Below are 17,479 nucleotides of genomic sequence, written 5' to 3'. Positions count from 1 at the left end.
TTTGCAATTACAACATACAGTATCATTCAAGAATTAAATGTGGACAGAAAGAAACAAAGTAGAGCATTTGCTACGATTAAAGGAGCCCTGAAACACTTTCCTAGGTAATCATAAAATGGCCTCGATATTAAAGGACACCGCCCCACGAATCTCATGTTGCAAGAATTTTTCAAATCCTTCATGTACAAGTGGAGTTATCGCACCGAAACGCAGCTTTGTCTCTCTTCTTGTCTCTGCTAGCACGCCGGAAGCCACAGAGGGGAGAAGCAAAGGAAGCAAAGCCCCACCCAATAGTTTAGTGTCTCGGCAGCAAAAGGGCTCATCGTGGCACCCCGCGGCGGCCGCGGTACACTACGCTACACAGTGCATTGCTGCTATCTCGAAGGCCACATGCAGCAGATGCAGCTATGTGCAACTGTCGTGTGTAGACTAGCAGTGCAAAGATGGAACAATTTTTTTGCCTTTTTTGAGGTTGCAGACATACGAGGTGTGTTCAAAAAGAAACTGAACTTTCGCTATAACACCTTTACTGCTTATGCTACAACATTTTAAGTGCTGTCCCCTTCAAAGTAGTCCCCTCTACTGGAAATTCACTCTTCCCATCTTTTCTTCCATTTTTGGAAAGCCTTCTGGAACGCACTTTCTGGAATGGCGTGCAGGTCTCTTCTCGCATTGTCCTGGATCTCCTCTACGGTTTGGAAATGGCGTCCTTTCAAGGTAGTTTTCAGCTTGGGGAATAGAAAAAAGTCTGCTGGGGCTAGGTCCGGAGAATATGGTGGGTGGGGCACAACAGGAGTGTGGTGTTTTGCTAGGTAACTGCAGACAAGGAGCGACGCGTGAGCCGGGGCATTGTCATGCCTGATTTTCCCACATTCAGCCTGATTTTCCCACAATTCAGGCCTCCTACTGCACACAGAATCTCTCAAACGTGCTAGGATTCCCTGGTAAACTTCTTTGTTCACCGTCTGACCATGTGGCACAAATTCCTGATGGACAATGTCTTTGCAGTCAAAAAACACAACCAACACCACCTTTATTTTTGACTGACTTATATGTGCTTTTTTTTTTTTGGACGAGGGGAACCTTTGGCCACCCACTGCGATGACTGTACTTTCGTTTCAACATCATAGCCATAAACCCATGTCTCATCGCCTGGTATGATGTTCTTAAGAAAGTTTTCGTCGTCATTGGCAGCAGCGAGCAGTTCCTGGCTGATTTCAACACCGGTCTGCTTCTGTTCGTCAGTAAACAAATGCGGCACGAATTTTGCACTGACACGACGCATCCCAAGTTTGTCCCTCGAAATTTCATGACATGATCCTACGCTGATACCCACTTCGTCAGCGACTTCTCGAACAGTCAAACGACGATTTCCACGAATCACAGTTCGAACTCTCTCGACGTGGTTATCATCTGTGGATGTGGAAGGTCGTCCAGGCTTAGGATGGTCACCGACCGACATTCTTCCGTCTTCAAAACACTTGAACCAATCATAGCACCGCGTGTGACTCATACAGTCCTCCCCGTATGCTTGGATAAGCAACTGAAATGTCTCTGTGAAAGTTTTCCCAAGTTTGTAGCAGAACTTCACACACACGTTGTTCTTCCGATTTCTTCATTGTCACTTTGGCACCAATCCGAAGAACAGCTTGTTCATGTGCTCACTTCAGCGGCTGTAGCTCGCCAACTAACGGTCAGAGCGAAACGCGGCAAATGGCAGTTTGTTGTCTAAACTTGCCGCTACATGCGCCCAGTAGCCGCAGCGCGCTCCCTCTGCCGGTTGGCGCGCTATTTCAAAAGTTCGGTTTCTTTTTGAACACACCTCATATATTTCATTTATTTAACCCTTTAAGGACAGTAAAAAAATGTAAAAACTTGCACCATTTTTTTTCTTTTGCTTTCAAATGAGTCTGATGATCATATTATTTAAAACTGTGCAGAGAATTTGTCAGAAAGGTGAATTTTACTAAGAAAAAAAAAAGTGTTTTACACTGTAACAAAAGTGGGCTTCACTGCGCACAAGTTAGTGTATGCTCCGTCATATGCAAACGGTTCTGATGATCATACAAGGCAAGACTATGTCAAAAATTTCTGTCAAAATGGCGAAGTTTACTAAAAAAAAACTTTTTTTACAATGTAACAAAGTTTATGTGCCCAACTAAGTGAGTCTATGCTTCTAACTTCACTCTTCCACAGCTCCTTGTGCCACCTTATGTTATTCACAACAAGCACAAAATAAAGTATGCTATCTGGAAGAAGTGCAGAGTAACACAGGAGCGCAAGTCGTGTTCAGGCTTGCACAAAAAACAAAAAAAGCGCTGGACAAGCTGGTCTCCTCGTTCGTCTTTTTGGCAAGTTTTTCACTTCACAAACTGGGCTTGTTTCCATCCTTAAAGGGTTAACTAAAAATCAGCAATTATGTATTACTGAAAAAGTTCTTGCAATCATGAAATCAGCCAACAGCTTTGGTGGGTCTAGCTGCTTGCGATGATGCTGTGTGATAACATTACGGAAGCAAGAACAAGCAATTTTTTGCTTTTTTTTTGGGATGAAATTGTAAGCCCCCTGCTGCATGCAGTGCAGTAATATTTGGCTCATATGTTCACAGCAGCCTCGATGACAGATGGGCAACATTTTCTTATGTTCAAAAAGTTTTTCAAGGCCCCTTTAATTACTTGAAATTGGTACATGCAATCATGGCATAAATGAGTTCTAAATGTGCTCACTCCTTTGCAGCAAGTAGTGCACCAGCATCTTCATCAGATGTGGAAAATCCCAATGCACTACTACCAAGGCATACAGAGCTGCACTTGAATATATTAGGTGCACCTTGTTGAGTGTACTGCAGCAGCGAGTAAATCTACTGGAGAAGCTCTTCTGCACGTCTGCTTTTTCAATATATGCACATTTTAGCAGAGTGACAAAGAGACAAATGCGTGACTAAACACTCACATCATTGATGCTGACTGATCCCTGCAGGATGGTGCCTGTGAGCACTGTGCCCTGGCCCTTGACTAAGAAACAGTGGTCCACAGACAGAACAAGGGGCCCCTTGTCCTGTCGTTCAGGCAATCGGGCATCTCGACATAGGGCTTCCACTAATCCAGTCAACCCCAGTGCAGACGCTGGCTCAACATTCTGCACAAGTTACAATGACAGAAATCAAGGTGCCATATGTATGCAGACAATAATGAACACTAACAGGCATGCAATGTAACTTCTGGGGATTTCAATTTCGCTACAAATCTCTAGCTGCTAGTATGCACTGTGTATCATCAGCAGCTGGAAAAAGTGGAGTGGGAAAAGCTTCAATTGTAATAGATTAAGGGGAGAAGAGTGGAAGAAGCAACGAGATGACATGAAAAGTTATAGCCCAAAAATAGAGAAGAAAAGAAAATGAGGGCACAACAACATACTTATTTTCCTTGATTCTCATACAGATGCACACTCTGATAGTGCAAAATAGAAAGTATTTTCTCTGTGTTTCTTTCCCTCCCCAACATTTCTTTGAAGTCCTTCCTCCCAACTCTTTGGGGGAAGGCACAGAAGCTATGGGACACATTCCAGAACCATAAAGGCATCGATTCCTATCCTACGATGGCACTAAATCTGAAATGGCTTTATCTTTGCACCTCCTCCCCACCAGGAAAAGAAGTTCACCCCAATCAGGGCTGCTCTACGATGTCAAAGAAGCTGAAGATGGCTATGGAAAAGGTGCACATATACCTTAAAGGGTTAGAGACACAAAAAAGTGTTGTATCTTCCTTTTTTTTTCTTTTTTTGCTTTTTCAGATAACTGCAGACTCCCTAATGATGGTACGGTACCAGAATTTCTTGAATGTGTGACAAATCATTATTTACACGTCTTTTTAATGCGACTAGCTCAAAATGCGTGCCAAAAGCAGCGTGGCTTCCTGGTGTAGGGTGGTTCGACGTGCACGCTCTTTACATCACGAAAATCGGAGGTAGTGGTCACACGGTACCAAACATCATTGATGCATGCCAGTAGCGTACCCAGGATCTCTGCCAGGGGGGGGGGGGGGGGTGACAGTTTGCCAATACCATCTAAATAGCACTAATTTCAATTTCTTCACGGGAAATTGTCAAAAAATGCGCTTTTTGTGAGTGTGCAGACGATTTCGCGTCTTACATCTTAGTTGCAGTACCTAAATGCGCAAGGAAAGAAAAGGGGTTAACCAAAAGAGGGGGGTTAAGTCGGCCTCAGGGGGGGGGTTACAACCCCCGAACCCCCCCGAACCCCCCCCCCTTCGGTGCGCCACTGATGCATGCATCAGTCAGCCTGGCGGGGCAAATGCAGTGGTTACCAGTCACATAATGGATATGTTGCTGAAAGCTGGGTGCAGCACATCGACCATTTATTTCTCTTTCATTCTGAACTTCTTCTCACTCCATGTGGGTTCTCTCCTGTCACTTGTCTTGTTTTATTCTCTTGGAATGTGCAGTGCCCTTCGCAAACTGCTCTCCTCCATTATCTCATCATATAAAGCTTATGGCAAAATGATGACAGTGTGCCTTTGACAACTACGCTGACCCGTGTGCCAGTGATATCAAGCGATCACAACTTCCTAATTTTTGTGATTTGTTGGGAATGCAGGTCAACACACCCACAGCATCTCTCCATTTAGTATGCATTTTGAATTCGTCACATTGAATGATAGTATATTTCATCATTTTCTTGCATGTTTGAGGAATTGAGGCCTCATAACATTGCTATGGAGTTTGCAGCTACCCAATTAAGAGGAAAAAACAACAACAACAACAAAGACACGAGAAAAATTTTGGGTCAGCACTTCTTTAAGCTAAAACAACAGCAAAAAGGCAGCAGCAGATGTCAGGTGCCAAAAAGACCCATAAGGAGAAGTTGAATATTTTGAATTTTCCACTTGCGCTTTATTTTAAGTGGTGGTGCTGCCTGCTAACATCACTATTGCAGTGACAACTGCGTCAAAGTGCTCTGCTAGTGAATGCACCAAACATTTCAGAGGCTGCAATGTAAGTACATTGACTTGGTATGTTGGCACTGCAATTACACAAGGGCTTTTGGAGAGTAACAGCATGTAAAAGCATGAAAAAGGATTTTATTGCAATAGATTTATAGCTAATAACTATTTTACAAGCAAATATTATAAAATTTCTGTGGTCTATAGAACATTCAATTGTGTGTCCATATCAGTTCAAAAGGTGAAGAGCAAACCTTGCTTGTTTCAAGAGATCACTTCTTTCAACGAGGCCATCCTTTATGTTACCATTTCTACTGCAAATGTCCTATAGCTGATTGTAGCATGTCAAGGACACCATGCGTTTTTGTGCGTACAGTCGAATGTCACTACAATGAAGTGGCAACCAGAGCAAAAAATGTTTTCGTTACATCTAATACTGTATTTGTTATACAGGTATGCACTAAAATCGGCACAGGTAAATCCATACTATGGTTCAGGCAAACGAAGCAGAACTGTGAACAATGCTATCTGACAAAGACTCATACTGCAAACTTAAGGCTAGCTGTAAACATGTGTGTCTTAATGTTCACAATGCAAACTATGCATAAAAAAAAAAGCAATTTGTGTTATTTTTGTCTAGGAACCTTTCATGCCATATTGAGAGGGACAGCTTTTTACTTTGCCACCGTTTTCTTAGCAGTCATGTTGGTTTGACAATGACTTATCAGGTTGTCGGCATCTACGTTTGCCAATAGAATGGCAGCATTTACAGAAGACCGGTGGTCAAGAGTAACATCCAACCACCTCTTTTGCATGTGTACTCATTTGTTCGCATTATTTTGACTCTGCACAATTTCCCCACATGGGCTGCAGATTTTCCACTTGTGCCTACTAGTCCTTTCATACAACCATTGTCTCTCTCACTGTCACTGCTTTCTGCCTGGGTGCCTGCGCATATGTATGGTATGCTTTCATGTGATGACCCATGCTTCTTTTTTTTACATGGCACTTGCTGACGAGTTGTGCTGAACAGTGCATGCATTTTTCTGTGCAGTGCCATGACTTTTAAGCAGTCATGTTATTTTTTTATATGAGACCTCTTTTATCATCTGGTTTCACTGTATTCATGTGCATCTTTGTAGAGTTATCGCCACATTCCATCGAATGACCACTGATGTTCACCGCACTGAACTGCCTGCCTGTACTTCATGCACATGTTTGTGCAGTGAGCCATCCTTGAGCCTATGCCACGTTTTCTACTATGGCACTTTTCCTTGCTGGTTGCTTTCATTTTAGCAAGCTGCATGTGTGCAGCAAGCTGCGTGCATGTACGTACATGCACATGACTAGTAGAATGCCCATTAACATATAGTATAGCCAGCCAAATGTTTAATTTGTTCTAATAATTCACTTTATCAGCATTCATTGTGTTGAGATCTAGCAGAATCACCTACTGTTGCCTTTACTTTTTGCTTTTATGGTACATGACAGAGAACTGGACAAGACAGTATCTTGGACAACTTTGCATATTTTTACAAAAGGTTTGTCTGCAAGGACAAATTATGCTTGAGCCAACAGCAAGTTGAGATGCCATCTTTAATTTATAGTCAAAGAGCAAATTAAATTTTCAGTACGATATGCACATAGGTAGAGGTCATCGTCTCAGGCACATATTCATACACATCGGTCAAAGCATAACACTCAGCAGGTTGCTTACATCTGCTCCACCAGGGTTTGCGGCCACAGGTATAACAGCTGCATTGGCAAATTTGGTCTTCTCCAGAGTCTTTTTTAACCTTTTTGTCATCTGTAAAAAAACAAAAAAATGTCAAAATGATCTGATGTAGCCACCAACCAATTCATTGTTTTATCTACTTGAAGCAGAAGTGAACAAAATACCCCTGGGCTGGTAAATACAACAATGTTCTTGTTCTGCTCTAATCAGCTTCATTTTGCCATATGTCTCTGGCTATTGATTCTGACTATTGCCAGTGTTCAACAATCAGCATGGCAGATAATTAGGTTGGTATTGAACTGGATGAAAAGAAGCATATTATTATAGCCTTAGTGTGAAAGTGCTGTGGTTTAAGATGGTACGTGTCCAATGGACAACATATTGTCACCCAGCTAGTACAGCTAGAATAGTTGACCAGCAACAGATATTCAAAAAACACGTCAGCCTTTAATAATGGCTGGAGCTCGGAGAGCGCGTGCGCAACCACGAACTTCATCGTTCTTGCCTCAAGGGGCCAGTGTCACCACGTGCCAACTTATTTCGCGTCAATATTTATGAGTGTACGCTTACTTATACATACTAATCAGACATATTTGCAAGCAATTAGGAACAAGTGTGAGCTAACAGATGAGTAAAGCACATTTCCTTTATAAAGAAAAGATAAACAAGATATTAATGTAACAAAAAATATTTTGATACAATTTCACAAACATTTTGATACCATCTTAGCACTATTAGCCCAATATTATCAAGCTAGTATAAAATGAGTACGCATATGGCTACACAAATACTAAAGGGATCCTGCAAAACTTTTATGCCATTGTAACTAAATGTGCTCACCAACTGACTGACTGATCTATCAACCTGACCGACTGAATGATAAGATTTAATGCCCAAAATCATGTCGGGGCTGTGAAAGATGCTGCTGTGGAGGTTTATGGATTAACTTTAACCTTCTCGGGTTCTTTAATGTGCACCTTAATCTAAGTACAGCCTCCTTTATTTTTAACTATATCGCACGAGAACACTATAACGTGGTCGTGCGTCGTCCTGAAGGGAACATCGCATTAGACGATTCTTGCACAGGAAATGCTTAGTGCGCTTGAGAGTACTTCTGCCGGTCTCGCGGATTATCGCCGATTAAAGGCGCTAAAATGATGCGTGATGGAGGCTCGCGCAATATAGTTAAAATGCGGGAGGTTGTACATGAGTATTTTCACATTCTGCCTTCATTAGAATGTGAGTGCCTGTGCTGCCCTACCACACACAAGAGAATGTACAATCCTGAAGAAAAGGAGGTTTGTCCTTCTCTTATGTGTCCTTCCTTGTGGCTGTTCAAAATTCTTGTCATCCTTCATGTCCATATTTAATATAAACCTATCAGAAATGTAGCAAAAGTTCAGTGTAAAACTTAAAATAGCAAAAAAATTCAGTGATTTGTCTATGGGTGGAGCCCTACCACTGCAAGTGAGAACAGCAGCTTCCTGTTTAGTAGAAATGATGAAAGAGAAGGAAAGCCTCAAAGGTGGCAAAGAGCAAATTTTAGCTTTGCTGATACAAAATGGCTTGGAAAAGTTTTTGCAGTGAGGAAATCTATCTCTTATATAGAAGATATTTAAAGTTTCATTACAAAAGTATTGCAGGGCTCTTTTAAACTGCCATAAAGAGTGTGATTTACTGGGCATATTACCAGTACAACATGCAAGAACCAAGTATTATACAACTCACTGGCTTTTAATGTTTACCCAGAGGTGGTATTTGGTGGCAGGTATTTGACAGAGGTAACAAAGTTCTCATCAAAGGATGCGGATGTGGGAAAAGGAGTACAACCTTGTCAATCTGCTTGTCTCTATCAGCTTCTGGAAGCAGGTCAATCTTGTTGAGAACCAAGAGCATGTGGTCGCAGGTTATTTCACCAAGGACAAGGCACTCAGCCGTCTGAGTCTGAATACCCTTGGTCACGTCTATCACCAACATAATCAAGTCAATTATTTGGGCACCTGGAAACAGATAGCGAACATGTGCTTTTAAAAAAATGGCTACAAAAGAATACTACTTCAGGTGATTAGTTCAAAGTGGTCAAATCTACCACGGCCAACAAGTGGATAGCTGCCTTGAAATAACATAAGTGTTGTTTGGTGTCTAAAAATAAGCTCACAATGAGCAGGAACTTTATATTGGCCAGATTATTTTAAAATTTCTCTCATTCCACTTAAGAATTTGTTGTACCTAGAATCATCATCATCATCAGCCTATATTTATGTCTACTGCAGGTACCTAGAATACCCATTTTGAAATTGAGCATTTTGAAAGACTGCTCAATTTATTTGAGACACTGATGAAAACTGGTTAAAAACTTGTTACAATCTTTGACTGCCATGGCACCTTGCTTAAACAATAATGGTGATAACTTTTTGTTTGCATTTGGAAAAAGAGCTGCACAGTTGAATCAGTGCACAAGTTGAGGAACCTGCAGAAGTTACTAAACTAGACGAAATATGAAAGCAAGAATTTACATAAGCTTATTATCTTTCAAATCAAAAGTACGCAAACAAGCCAAAGTCCAAAAACATTGTGACAAATAACTGTGGAACACTTTATGTGACAGGGATAAGGCAACAAGCCCAAATCTGCTTATAGGCAGCTTGGATGTCATACCACAAAGGCCATGTTGGAGCACCATTCACAGCTTCCATAGCACTGGTAGAAATAACTTGGACATAGGTCGATTGGATTAGGGTGAAGGTTCTCACCAAGTTGGCTGTGCTTCAGCTTGGCAGCTGTGATGACATCAGCATAAGTTTACGAAGCATACGCCCTATGCTTTGTAACTACATAATTCATGCCAGTTCTTTGGTAGTGCAGAATAAGCCCAGCCTCCTTTGCACAAAGCCAGAACCACCCCTCCCACAAGCTCCTCTGCACAAAGCCTGCACAACATGAAATGAATGGCTATGTACAGATGCTGATGTGTGCACCAACAAAATAAATCGCAAATGCAGCATCTCCTGCTACCTCAGGAAGTTCAAGTGAAATGAATGAATCTAATAAGCCCCTGCTGACCAGCTGGTGCCCTGAGGACCAGCTTCGACTGGCGAACACAGTGCGAGAGGCGGCGAGGGACCACAGAGTCCTGGACTAAGGACACCGCCCACCTAGGGACGACCATTGTCGTCTGCTCTTTAAATAAACTTTATTCTCTCTCTATCATAAGAAACTAGAGACCTGGTTTATGACTAAAAATAAATGTGCATAAAGGACATGACAAAGCTACACACATTTATCATAAGTGCAGTGAGCATAGTACTGACATATAATTTTTAGCTTCTCATGTTCTTGCATTAAATGAACGTCTAAACCCTCTAAACACTATAAAATACACTGGCAAGCATCACAGTGACATAAATAATTTATTATAATACTTCTTTCTATGAACCAGTTCTGGCTTTAGTACCCAAGAGGTGGATGCATCATGATATCATGACACAGGAGCTGACTCCATTCCTGCGATTGCTGTGGCTGCCGCATGCGAGCACGACCAGAAGAATGTCAGCAGCACCCTTGCTTACTTTTTGACGAGCAAGATCACCATACATAGCATTATTATTATACAATGTCAGCAAGTCTTGCTCTGTGTCACGATGTCACGATAATGTTGATGATGCCAAGCATGGCATTTTGAGACCAACTTTAGTATGAAATTACAATATGTGTTTTCCAACCTTCACTTGGTATACTCTATCTCGCAGATAACTTGCAGCACTACCGAAGGTACGGAGTGTACACAGGCAATATCCTTCCCCAGCGGAATACAGATCCGGGCATAACTGTCTTATTAATGACGGGATTAAACAGTTTTATTTTTGGTTCGTACATGATAAGTTGCAGCGATACGTGACATGTTAAGCCTTTTGTGCATGCATGTCATGTACCATGAATTACTGTGGGGGTTACCGACACTAATTGTAATAGCCGCCCTAACCGTGATTATGTAGCAACATGGCAGCGCCAATACAGCCCAGACCGCCTGCTTTGATCTGAATTCGCGCTTTTCACTAGCTCTCCGCCTTGACAGCAAGAAATAAGTGGTAAAATCTGTCACCGCTTAGTCTCATCTCATGCTGAGGGCACAGCATTAGGTATGTTTTGTCATTATTGAGATCAGCTGTTTGTTTGACAGTGCTACAACTACAGAGGTGGTGCTGAGCCGTAAAAGTGGCTTGGTTTCCAGTTAGCAGATGGTGGCACAGCATTAGCACTGGTGATGCGTCGCCGACGCGGAATGCTATAAAGGGCTAATTGGTCACTACATTAATAATTTACTACTATGCTCTAGTATGGTACGTAATGACAGTAGTAATCAGACCCCAAGCAGACGATGTGGCGTGGGTGAACAATTATAAGGGCATGCGCCCTTACTAATGGCTAAGGAAGCTACAAGAAACTGCTGAGAAAGCGTACAGATAAAGCAAAGCATTGCTGTCACGTTCATGTAAACACCAGCTTGTGGTTACAATGCCAAAACACTTGTTGCATCATTTGACTAACCATGGAGCATATATCAACGAGATGACAAGCAGGCGCTGAGTAGACAACGCGGTGTGGATGAACACTTTCTGAGGGGCATCCAGCCTTCCTATTGGCTAAGGAGCCCTGCAGCTTCCACAGTGCTGCAAGGAACTACTGAGATAGAGTATAGGTCTTATGCTTTTACAATAGGTAAGCATGTGGTACAGTTTGTACATCTTTTAAAATATGTTTCAGTACTCCTTTAACAATAAACATTTGACTGACAGTTTAGTACTATCATTTGTTGCTCCCTTGTCCCGTCCTCTATACTGTGCCGCTTTTGTTGTGGGTAATGGCTCTATTGTCAACAATGCTACTAAGATGTAGCAGAAAGGGTTAAGCCAATGCGACGTGTACACACAGGGAATTAATACAGTAGTTCCAAATAAATGCAAAAGTTAGCTAATCTGTCAAAGAACTTTCCAAAGAGAGCCAAAAGGTACACCAAGTATGCTGAGGTGAGGCAATTGGAACACAAATTTTTCAGCACTGCTTTTCTTTTGGTTAGTTAAATCATGAAAACAAGGGGTTCGTAACATGAATACACCGAAATAGTCTATGTTCAGTGAAAAAAAATTCAGTGCACAACAAATGTTATTTCCTCACCTAATAGAAGTGGGGAAACAATGTGTTTATATTTTAGAAGAGATCACACACAACTGGTGAGGATAATACGGTGCTCTCCCAATGAGCTATGACAGCGGCTGTAAAGAACTGGGAGTGGGCGGGGGTAGTCTGTAAGTGTCCACCAAGTGGACATGTCCATTTCGTCTGCTGCTGATGTTCTGACTGGCTGGGCTGGGGTATGCATGAGAGACATCACCCTCTGCCAATTAGCACTTTAGCAGAAGTGGACATGTCAATTAAGTGGTCACTTACAGAATACCCCCTCCCCTCCCCCCCTGGCCAGCCATCTCTTAAGATAATCTTACTGAGCACTGCATATAAGAATCGTGGGTATGGTGCCAAGCAGTGGAATGTTTTTTTTCTTTTTCTGCAATTCTTTTTGGATTTCTTTAGGATATAAGGCTAGAAAGCAGACTTTTTCATATCTGAAATACTTTACTCAGCATTTTAAATACTTTTATGCTTATTTTGGCATTTTAGAAATGCTTTTGCAAAGCAGTATTTGGTACCGTAACTTAAATACTTTTTGTGGTATCTTGTACCCTTTTTTAAGATACTTTTCAAAATACTTCAACCAGAGTTGACTGGTTGCAGGTACAGAAATATATTGCCATGTTAAGTACTTGACTCACGATTTGTACTGGCTTTTTACGAACTCTTATCATGACATCATCGTGCCCTTATTTTGTAACACCTGTCACAAAATCAGCACACCAAAAGCAGACACGCAGCTATCTGTCATTATGTGGCTGTGTGCAACTGTGTTGGTATAACCACATTGGACGAAGTGGTGATCGAGGTTTGCTCTGCAGCTGACTTGCTCTGCACTAAATAAAAAGAAGCAACAAGGTGCGGCACAAGATGACTTTTTCTTCCACAACTCGGCTACGGACATTACTGAAAGGGCAGCTGTGCAAGCATTACACGCCTGCCTTGAGTATATGGCAGTGAGGACCAAGATGTAATATCTATATTGAAGCACCCCTGCCTTTCAGAGCTTATTCTCAAGCACAACATTACTGTGACGTTGAGCACATCCATAGAGCGGCTTTTCTATGTTGCAGGAAAGTCTAATAAAAAGGAAGTGGAAAGGCTGTCCAACGCAAATTTGGAAAGCAGCTCTCTCCATGGGCGAACAAAAGTTTTTGGTAGTTCAGCCCTATGCTTTGCTTGACAAAATTAAGCATTTCAATGATGCAGAACTTAGTATTGTTTGTATAGTCTAGTATTCTGAAAGTATCAAAATATGTTTGTCAGTACTTTGTACTCTATTCAAATAGATTTGTAATTTGGGTACTTAATCCTCCACTGAGCAAACCCATTTTCTAGTATTTAGTATTTTATATTAGACGGATTCTTTGAGCATCTTGTACGAGTGTGCTAGAAAGATAAAACCTTCGTGCTACGATAACACATGCCACTTTGCTTTTCTTAAGTGTTCTTAACTTGTACCTTTTTTTTTTTAATACATTATTTGTAAAATGTGTAGAGTTTTTCGCAGCAGTTACGATACTTGAGTATATGTTAAGCCACTATCAGTGATTCAGCCTTGATATCGAGGACGGTATCTACAAAACGTCTCGTATGTGCAGTTTGAGCAACAGATATCAGAATAATTTACCACCAATAATTGTACGTATGAGCGAAGCATGCCCAGGGCAGTCGACAAGGGTGAAGTGAAGATGTCGGCACTGGCTTTGCAAGTGCTCGGGAGCTTCTACTTGAAAAGACGAGAAACCGAGATCGAGTGTGATGCCGCGCGATTGGCTCTGAGGGTTCTTGTCGAAGCACGCTGTGCTCGCCGTCGTGCTTAGGGATTTTGCCAGGGACGTCTTCCCACTGTCCACATGTCCAAGCACTCCAACGTTTAGGTTGAAGGTATCTAATACCATTTTGTGCAATAAAAACGAGCGACACGATAACAACACTATTCAAGCACTGCAGTAAACACCGCCACTACCATATGCCCGGAAATCGAAACTGTCGACATCTTGGCTGCTTTGGACCTTGTCTTGGACGTATTCCGTCTTTTGGTATTTCGGCCGCGCCTCGTTTATTGCGCAGACGCCACAAAAAAACGTTGTTTGTTAAATAATTTTCTCTTTTGTTCGCAAAGAATGGGAAAAAAATTGAGATACAATTGGTACGTGTTTGCATGACGTGTAAATGAACGCAGAGGTCGCACTGTGATCTTTTGCTTTTAATTTCGCTTTATCTTTCCCCTTTCCCTTCTCTCTGCGCCGTCTGCACTACTGTGTCGGCTGTTGTATGCGTGAACGTAGAAGGGTAGAACTTGCTTCTCGTCTGTCGACTTTTCGCTGCCGGGAACAGCTGAGCGCGGTAGTTTGGACATTCTTAAGTGTTGGTTAACGCTGTTGGCGTGCTTGGTCACGCCACGGCGTCTGGGAATGAGTGGTAGTATTAAGTTATGTTTTCTGGGCGCTGGGATCCTGCTTTTGGGCAGCGTGAGTTCCGCGCTTGGATCTGCGAGCTTGTACGATCCTTCCATGCCGCTTCAGGTCCTCGATACAATGACTTTCCATAAGGTGATCCTCAACAAGGAGAATGCCTGGCTTGTACAGTTCTACAACCACTGGTGCGGCCACTGCATCAAATTCTCCCCGATATTTAAGGCATTTGCCAATGACATTGCAGGTGGGTGCGTTTTTTAAAAACAGCTTATGAAAGCGCATGGCGCGCGCCTTCTGCACGACACTTGAAACCGGATGCTCTTGCTGTGCTCTGAGCCTTAGATATGTGGTGTCCCACTGCTGCATTTTATCTCAAGGTTGCAGATTAGAAGAAAAAGGCTGATCCTTACAAACGCGTCCATGCTCGTATTACACGCAATGCTAGAAAGGGAATACGGCTAAGTCGCGGGTTTTGCTCGTCTGTTGAAACGGCTATGATTGCGTTGTCTTCGGCGCATACTCATTTTAAGTTACAGCAGAAACGCACTTAGTAATCGCTATGTCTCACGCAATTTATGATGAATAGTTTCATTAGCGTTGACGACATTGATTTGGCTTTTATTCAAAGTCTCTGATAATAGCTCAGATTTCGGAAGACCAGCGCTAAGACGAAGTTCAAGGCAAAGAGAGGATGCACACAGTGCTTTGTGTGTGTACTTTCATTTCTTTGTGCATTGATCGTCCTGGCACTGGTTTTTCAAAATCATAGCGTGACACACCAGCCGGCACAAGTTCTCGCCTTTTTTGAGGTTCAGTTCTTTAGCAATGCTTTCCAGGTTAACGATGTTGTCCTCTTAACATGTTGGCTGCTGATGTGGTAAAAAGCCATCTTCTGGACTGCCGTCTTCAAATAAGAAAAATTTTTTTTCTTGTCTTCCACCAGAAAAAATGTTAATTGAACTACAGGGAAACATGAGGCTGCTACACCCGCTCATCATAGTAGAAAAGGCACTAGAACTGTGCTTTGCTTCTGAGCAACAGTAGGAATGCAATTAAGCCAAAACGATGCTTTGAAGCTACCAGTCCACCTACTAGCTAAAGAATTTGTAGCAGAAAAGCCTACCACAAGCTAGTCACTGACAGTTGCAGCAATGCAGGCTGCTCTTAGTGTGATGTAAACCCATACCATTCAGAAAAATTAGCAAGATTTGTCTTTTAAGGTCTGTACGTCCTAAAGTTAATGTTCATGATAGAAGTAAAAAAATTCCTACCAAGCTTTTACAGTTTTTGAAACGCTAGGCTCTCATTGGTTATGTGACCATGGCCAGTATCTAGGGCTAGTATATTGTAAGGATTCCTTTTGCTCGATTCTATTGCCACCGTTCATGACTGGCATATCCCAGTGATACCGTGGGTGGAGGGCTGCTTGGACCACTCATAAAGCATGAAAAGAGATAGCATTGGGATAGCATCATTATGTTATCCTGGCCCAGTTTTAGTTTGATGGAAGGCACTAGGCTGGGGGAAGGGGAGAACTGTGTTCACTCTTCATTTTTGGACGAACATTTCGTCTACTTAGCGTGTGTTATTCGTCTGGTTGCCGTCAAACTCGTAAGTGATTAAAGAGTGGGGTTAGTCATTGTTAGCTTAGGATAAAGTGATTGTGTGTCCGATTCCCCATGATGCTGCAAGCTTATGCAATGAGTCTTGAATAATTGGGCAAAATGAGATGCTGGTACAGTTCCAGACTGATAAGGAATGTCAGCAACATTAACATCATCATCAACAACAACAATAATAATAATAATAATATTAGTAATGAAGGCAGGCACTAAGTAACCTACCATTGAAACTATTTTACAGATTCATTCATATATTGATTACTGACATAAGAAATAATTCTGAAAGTGTCCGCACATCTCTATATTACAGGTCTTTTTTCCTCTTAGTCTGTTCATGGTTTCCAGCTAAATATTTTCCTGAAATGTCCTTGTAACAATCACTTTGTTAGATTAGAGAGATTTAAGCTTCATAAGGTCACCGTAAGAGAAATGAGAAAGCTTTATTTACCTCCACTGCATATTGATGGAATTTTTATGGTGTTTTTAGTATTAAATTATAAAGCCACTATGCATATTACCTTACTTATCAGACAGCACGGCAGAGGTAAATGTGTCATTAATGTGCTACAACAGTCTGTACGGTCATTACTGTGATATATCATTATGTAAGGCTGTTTCAAAGCCATTTAAGGGTATAGTCGGAGCATTTAATTTTGTTAAAAGCTTCATCAATGGGAGCAGAAAAAAAAAGGCTCTTGCAACTTGCTATAGAATGTGGAAATATTTATCAAGCAAACTAGTTGTGCTGCGTTCAGCATCCTTGTTTACTGAAAAACTCTCAAATGGTGCCCCCAGTTTAGGTTTGGAATTTCTGTATTAACGAGGGAAAGGTCAATGCATGAGTGAGATATAGTAAAAAAAAAACAGTGTGCAGGCAAGCTACGAGAACTATGTAATTTTCAAGTGTCGTCACATAGAATTGGCGCAGACATAACTCATAATTAGTGCTCGTCTATGAATGCAGCATTAAATAGACTTCGTTTTATTGAAATCATAAATTTGATATCAGTAAAAAAAAAAAAAAAAAAAAAAAAAAAAAAAAAAAAAACATCTGAGGTTTCTTGCTATTACGGCTAAGTTGAGAGTTCTGACCTCAACTTCCAACCATATTTTGTATCCTTGCGAAACAAAAGTTGACAGTTTTGTTTGCAGTGGCTAACTTATTGCTATTTGGCAGCATGTGTTCTACATTGTTGGGTGCATTCACTCATTTAATGGTCATTACAATCAAATGCCATTACAACAGAACCCTTGTCATTGAATACCTGTTTAATGAAGGAATAAATATGGCCCAACCAGTTTTTCGCTTCATATGTGCATTGCGAGTGTTCCTACATCGTTTTACAATGAGTTCACTTGTCTAATGAAATAACCTGTGTCGCAGACCACGTGTGTGCATTTTAAGATGAAAATGTATGAATGCACCCATGCTTGCACACTATTTTAATATTGTGTTGGCATTTGGCATTATGCATACATTGCACAGCAGTATCTGTGCTTTTCAGCCACCATGTTTACACAAACCTGATAACACTAGGCTATGTTATGGCAACT

General features: G+C 41.6%; 2 protein-coding genes across 3 annotated transcripts in view; one reads left to right on the top strand and one right to left on the bottom strand.

Moving 5' to 3' along the window:
• Nucleotides 1-13,892, bottom strand: part of LOC119433108 (selenocysteine-specific elongation factor) — a 37,954-nt gene extending 24,062 nt beyond the window's left edge. For both annotated transcript variants that reach the window (XM_037700262.2, XM_037700255.2), the window contains exons 1-4: nucleotides 13,514-13,892; nucleotides 8,527-8,696; nucleotides 6,679-6,768; nucleotides 2,953-3,138 (exon numbers count right to left, since the gene is read on the bottom strand). In XM_037700262.2, coding sequence (XP_037556190.1) covers nucleotides 2,953-3,138; nucleotides 6,679-6,768; nucleotides 8,527-8,696; nucleotides 13,514-13,784 — 717 coding nt within the window. In that variant the 5' untranslated portion in view covers nucleotides 13,785-13,892. The remainder of the gene's footprint in view (nucleotides 1-2,952; nucleotides 3,139-6,678; nucleotides 6,769-8,526; nucleotides 8,697-13,513) is intronic.
• Nucleotides 13,893-14,131: 239 nt separating this feature from the next.
• The window catches only part of LOC119433088 (sulfhydryl oxidase 1-like), a 94,911-nt gene continuing 91,563 nt past the window's right edge, over nucleotides 14,132-17,479 (top strand). The window contains exon 1 of the mRNA XM_037700237.2: nucleotides 14,132-14,547. Within this exon, the coding sequence (XP_037556165.1) occupies nucleotides 14,301-14,547 (247 nt within the window). The 5' untranslated portion in view covers nucleotides 14,132-14,300. The remainder of the gene's footprint in view (nucleotides 14,548-17,479) is intronic.

The sequence above is a fragment of the Dermacentor silvarum genome, chromosome 1 (genome assembly GCF_013339745.2).
Source record: "Dermacentor silvarum isolate Dsil-2018 chromosome 1, BIME_Dsil_1.4, whole genome shotgun sequence".
NCBI classification, from domain to species: Eukaryota; Metazoa; Arthropoda; class Arachnida; order Ixodida; family Ixodidae; genus Dermacentor; species Dermacentor silvarum.
Note: the sequence above shows the minus strand (reverse complement) of the source record. Positions and strands in the feature narration are given on the sequence as shown.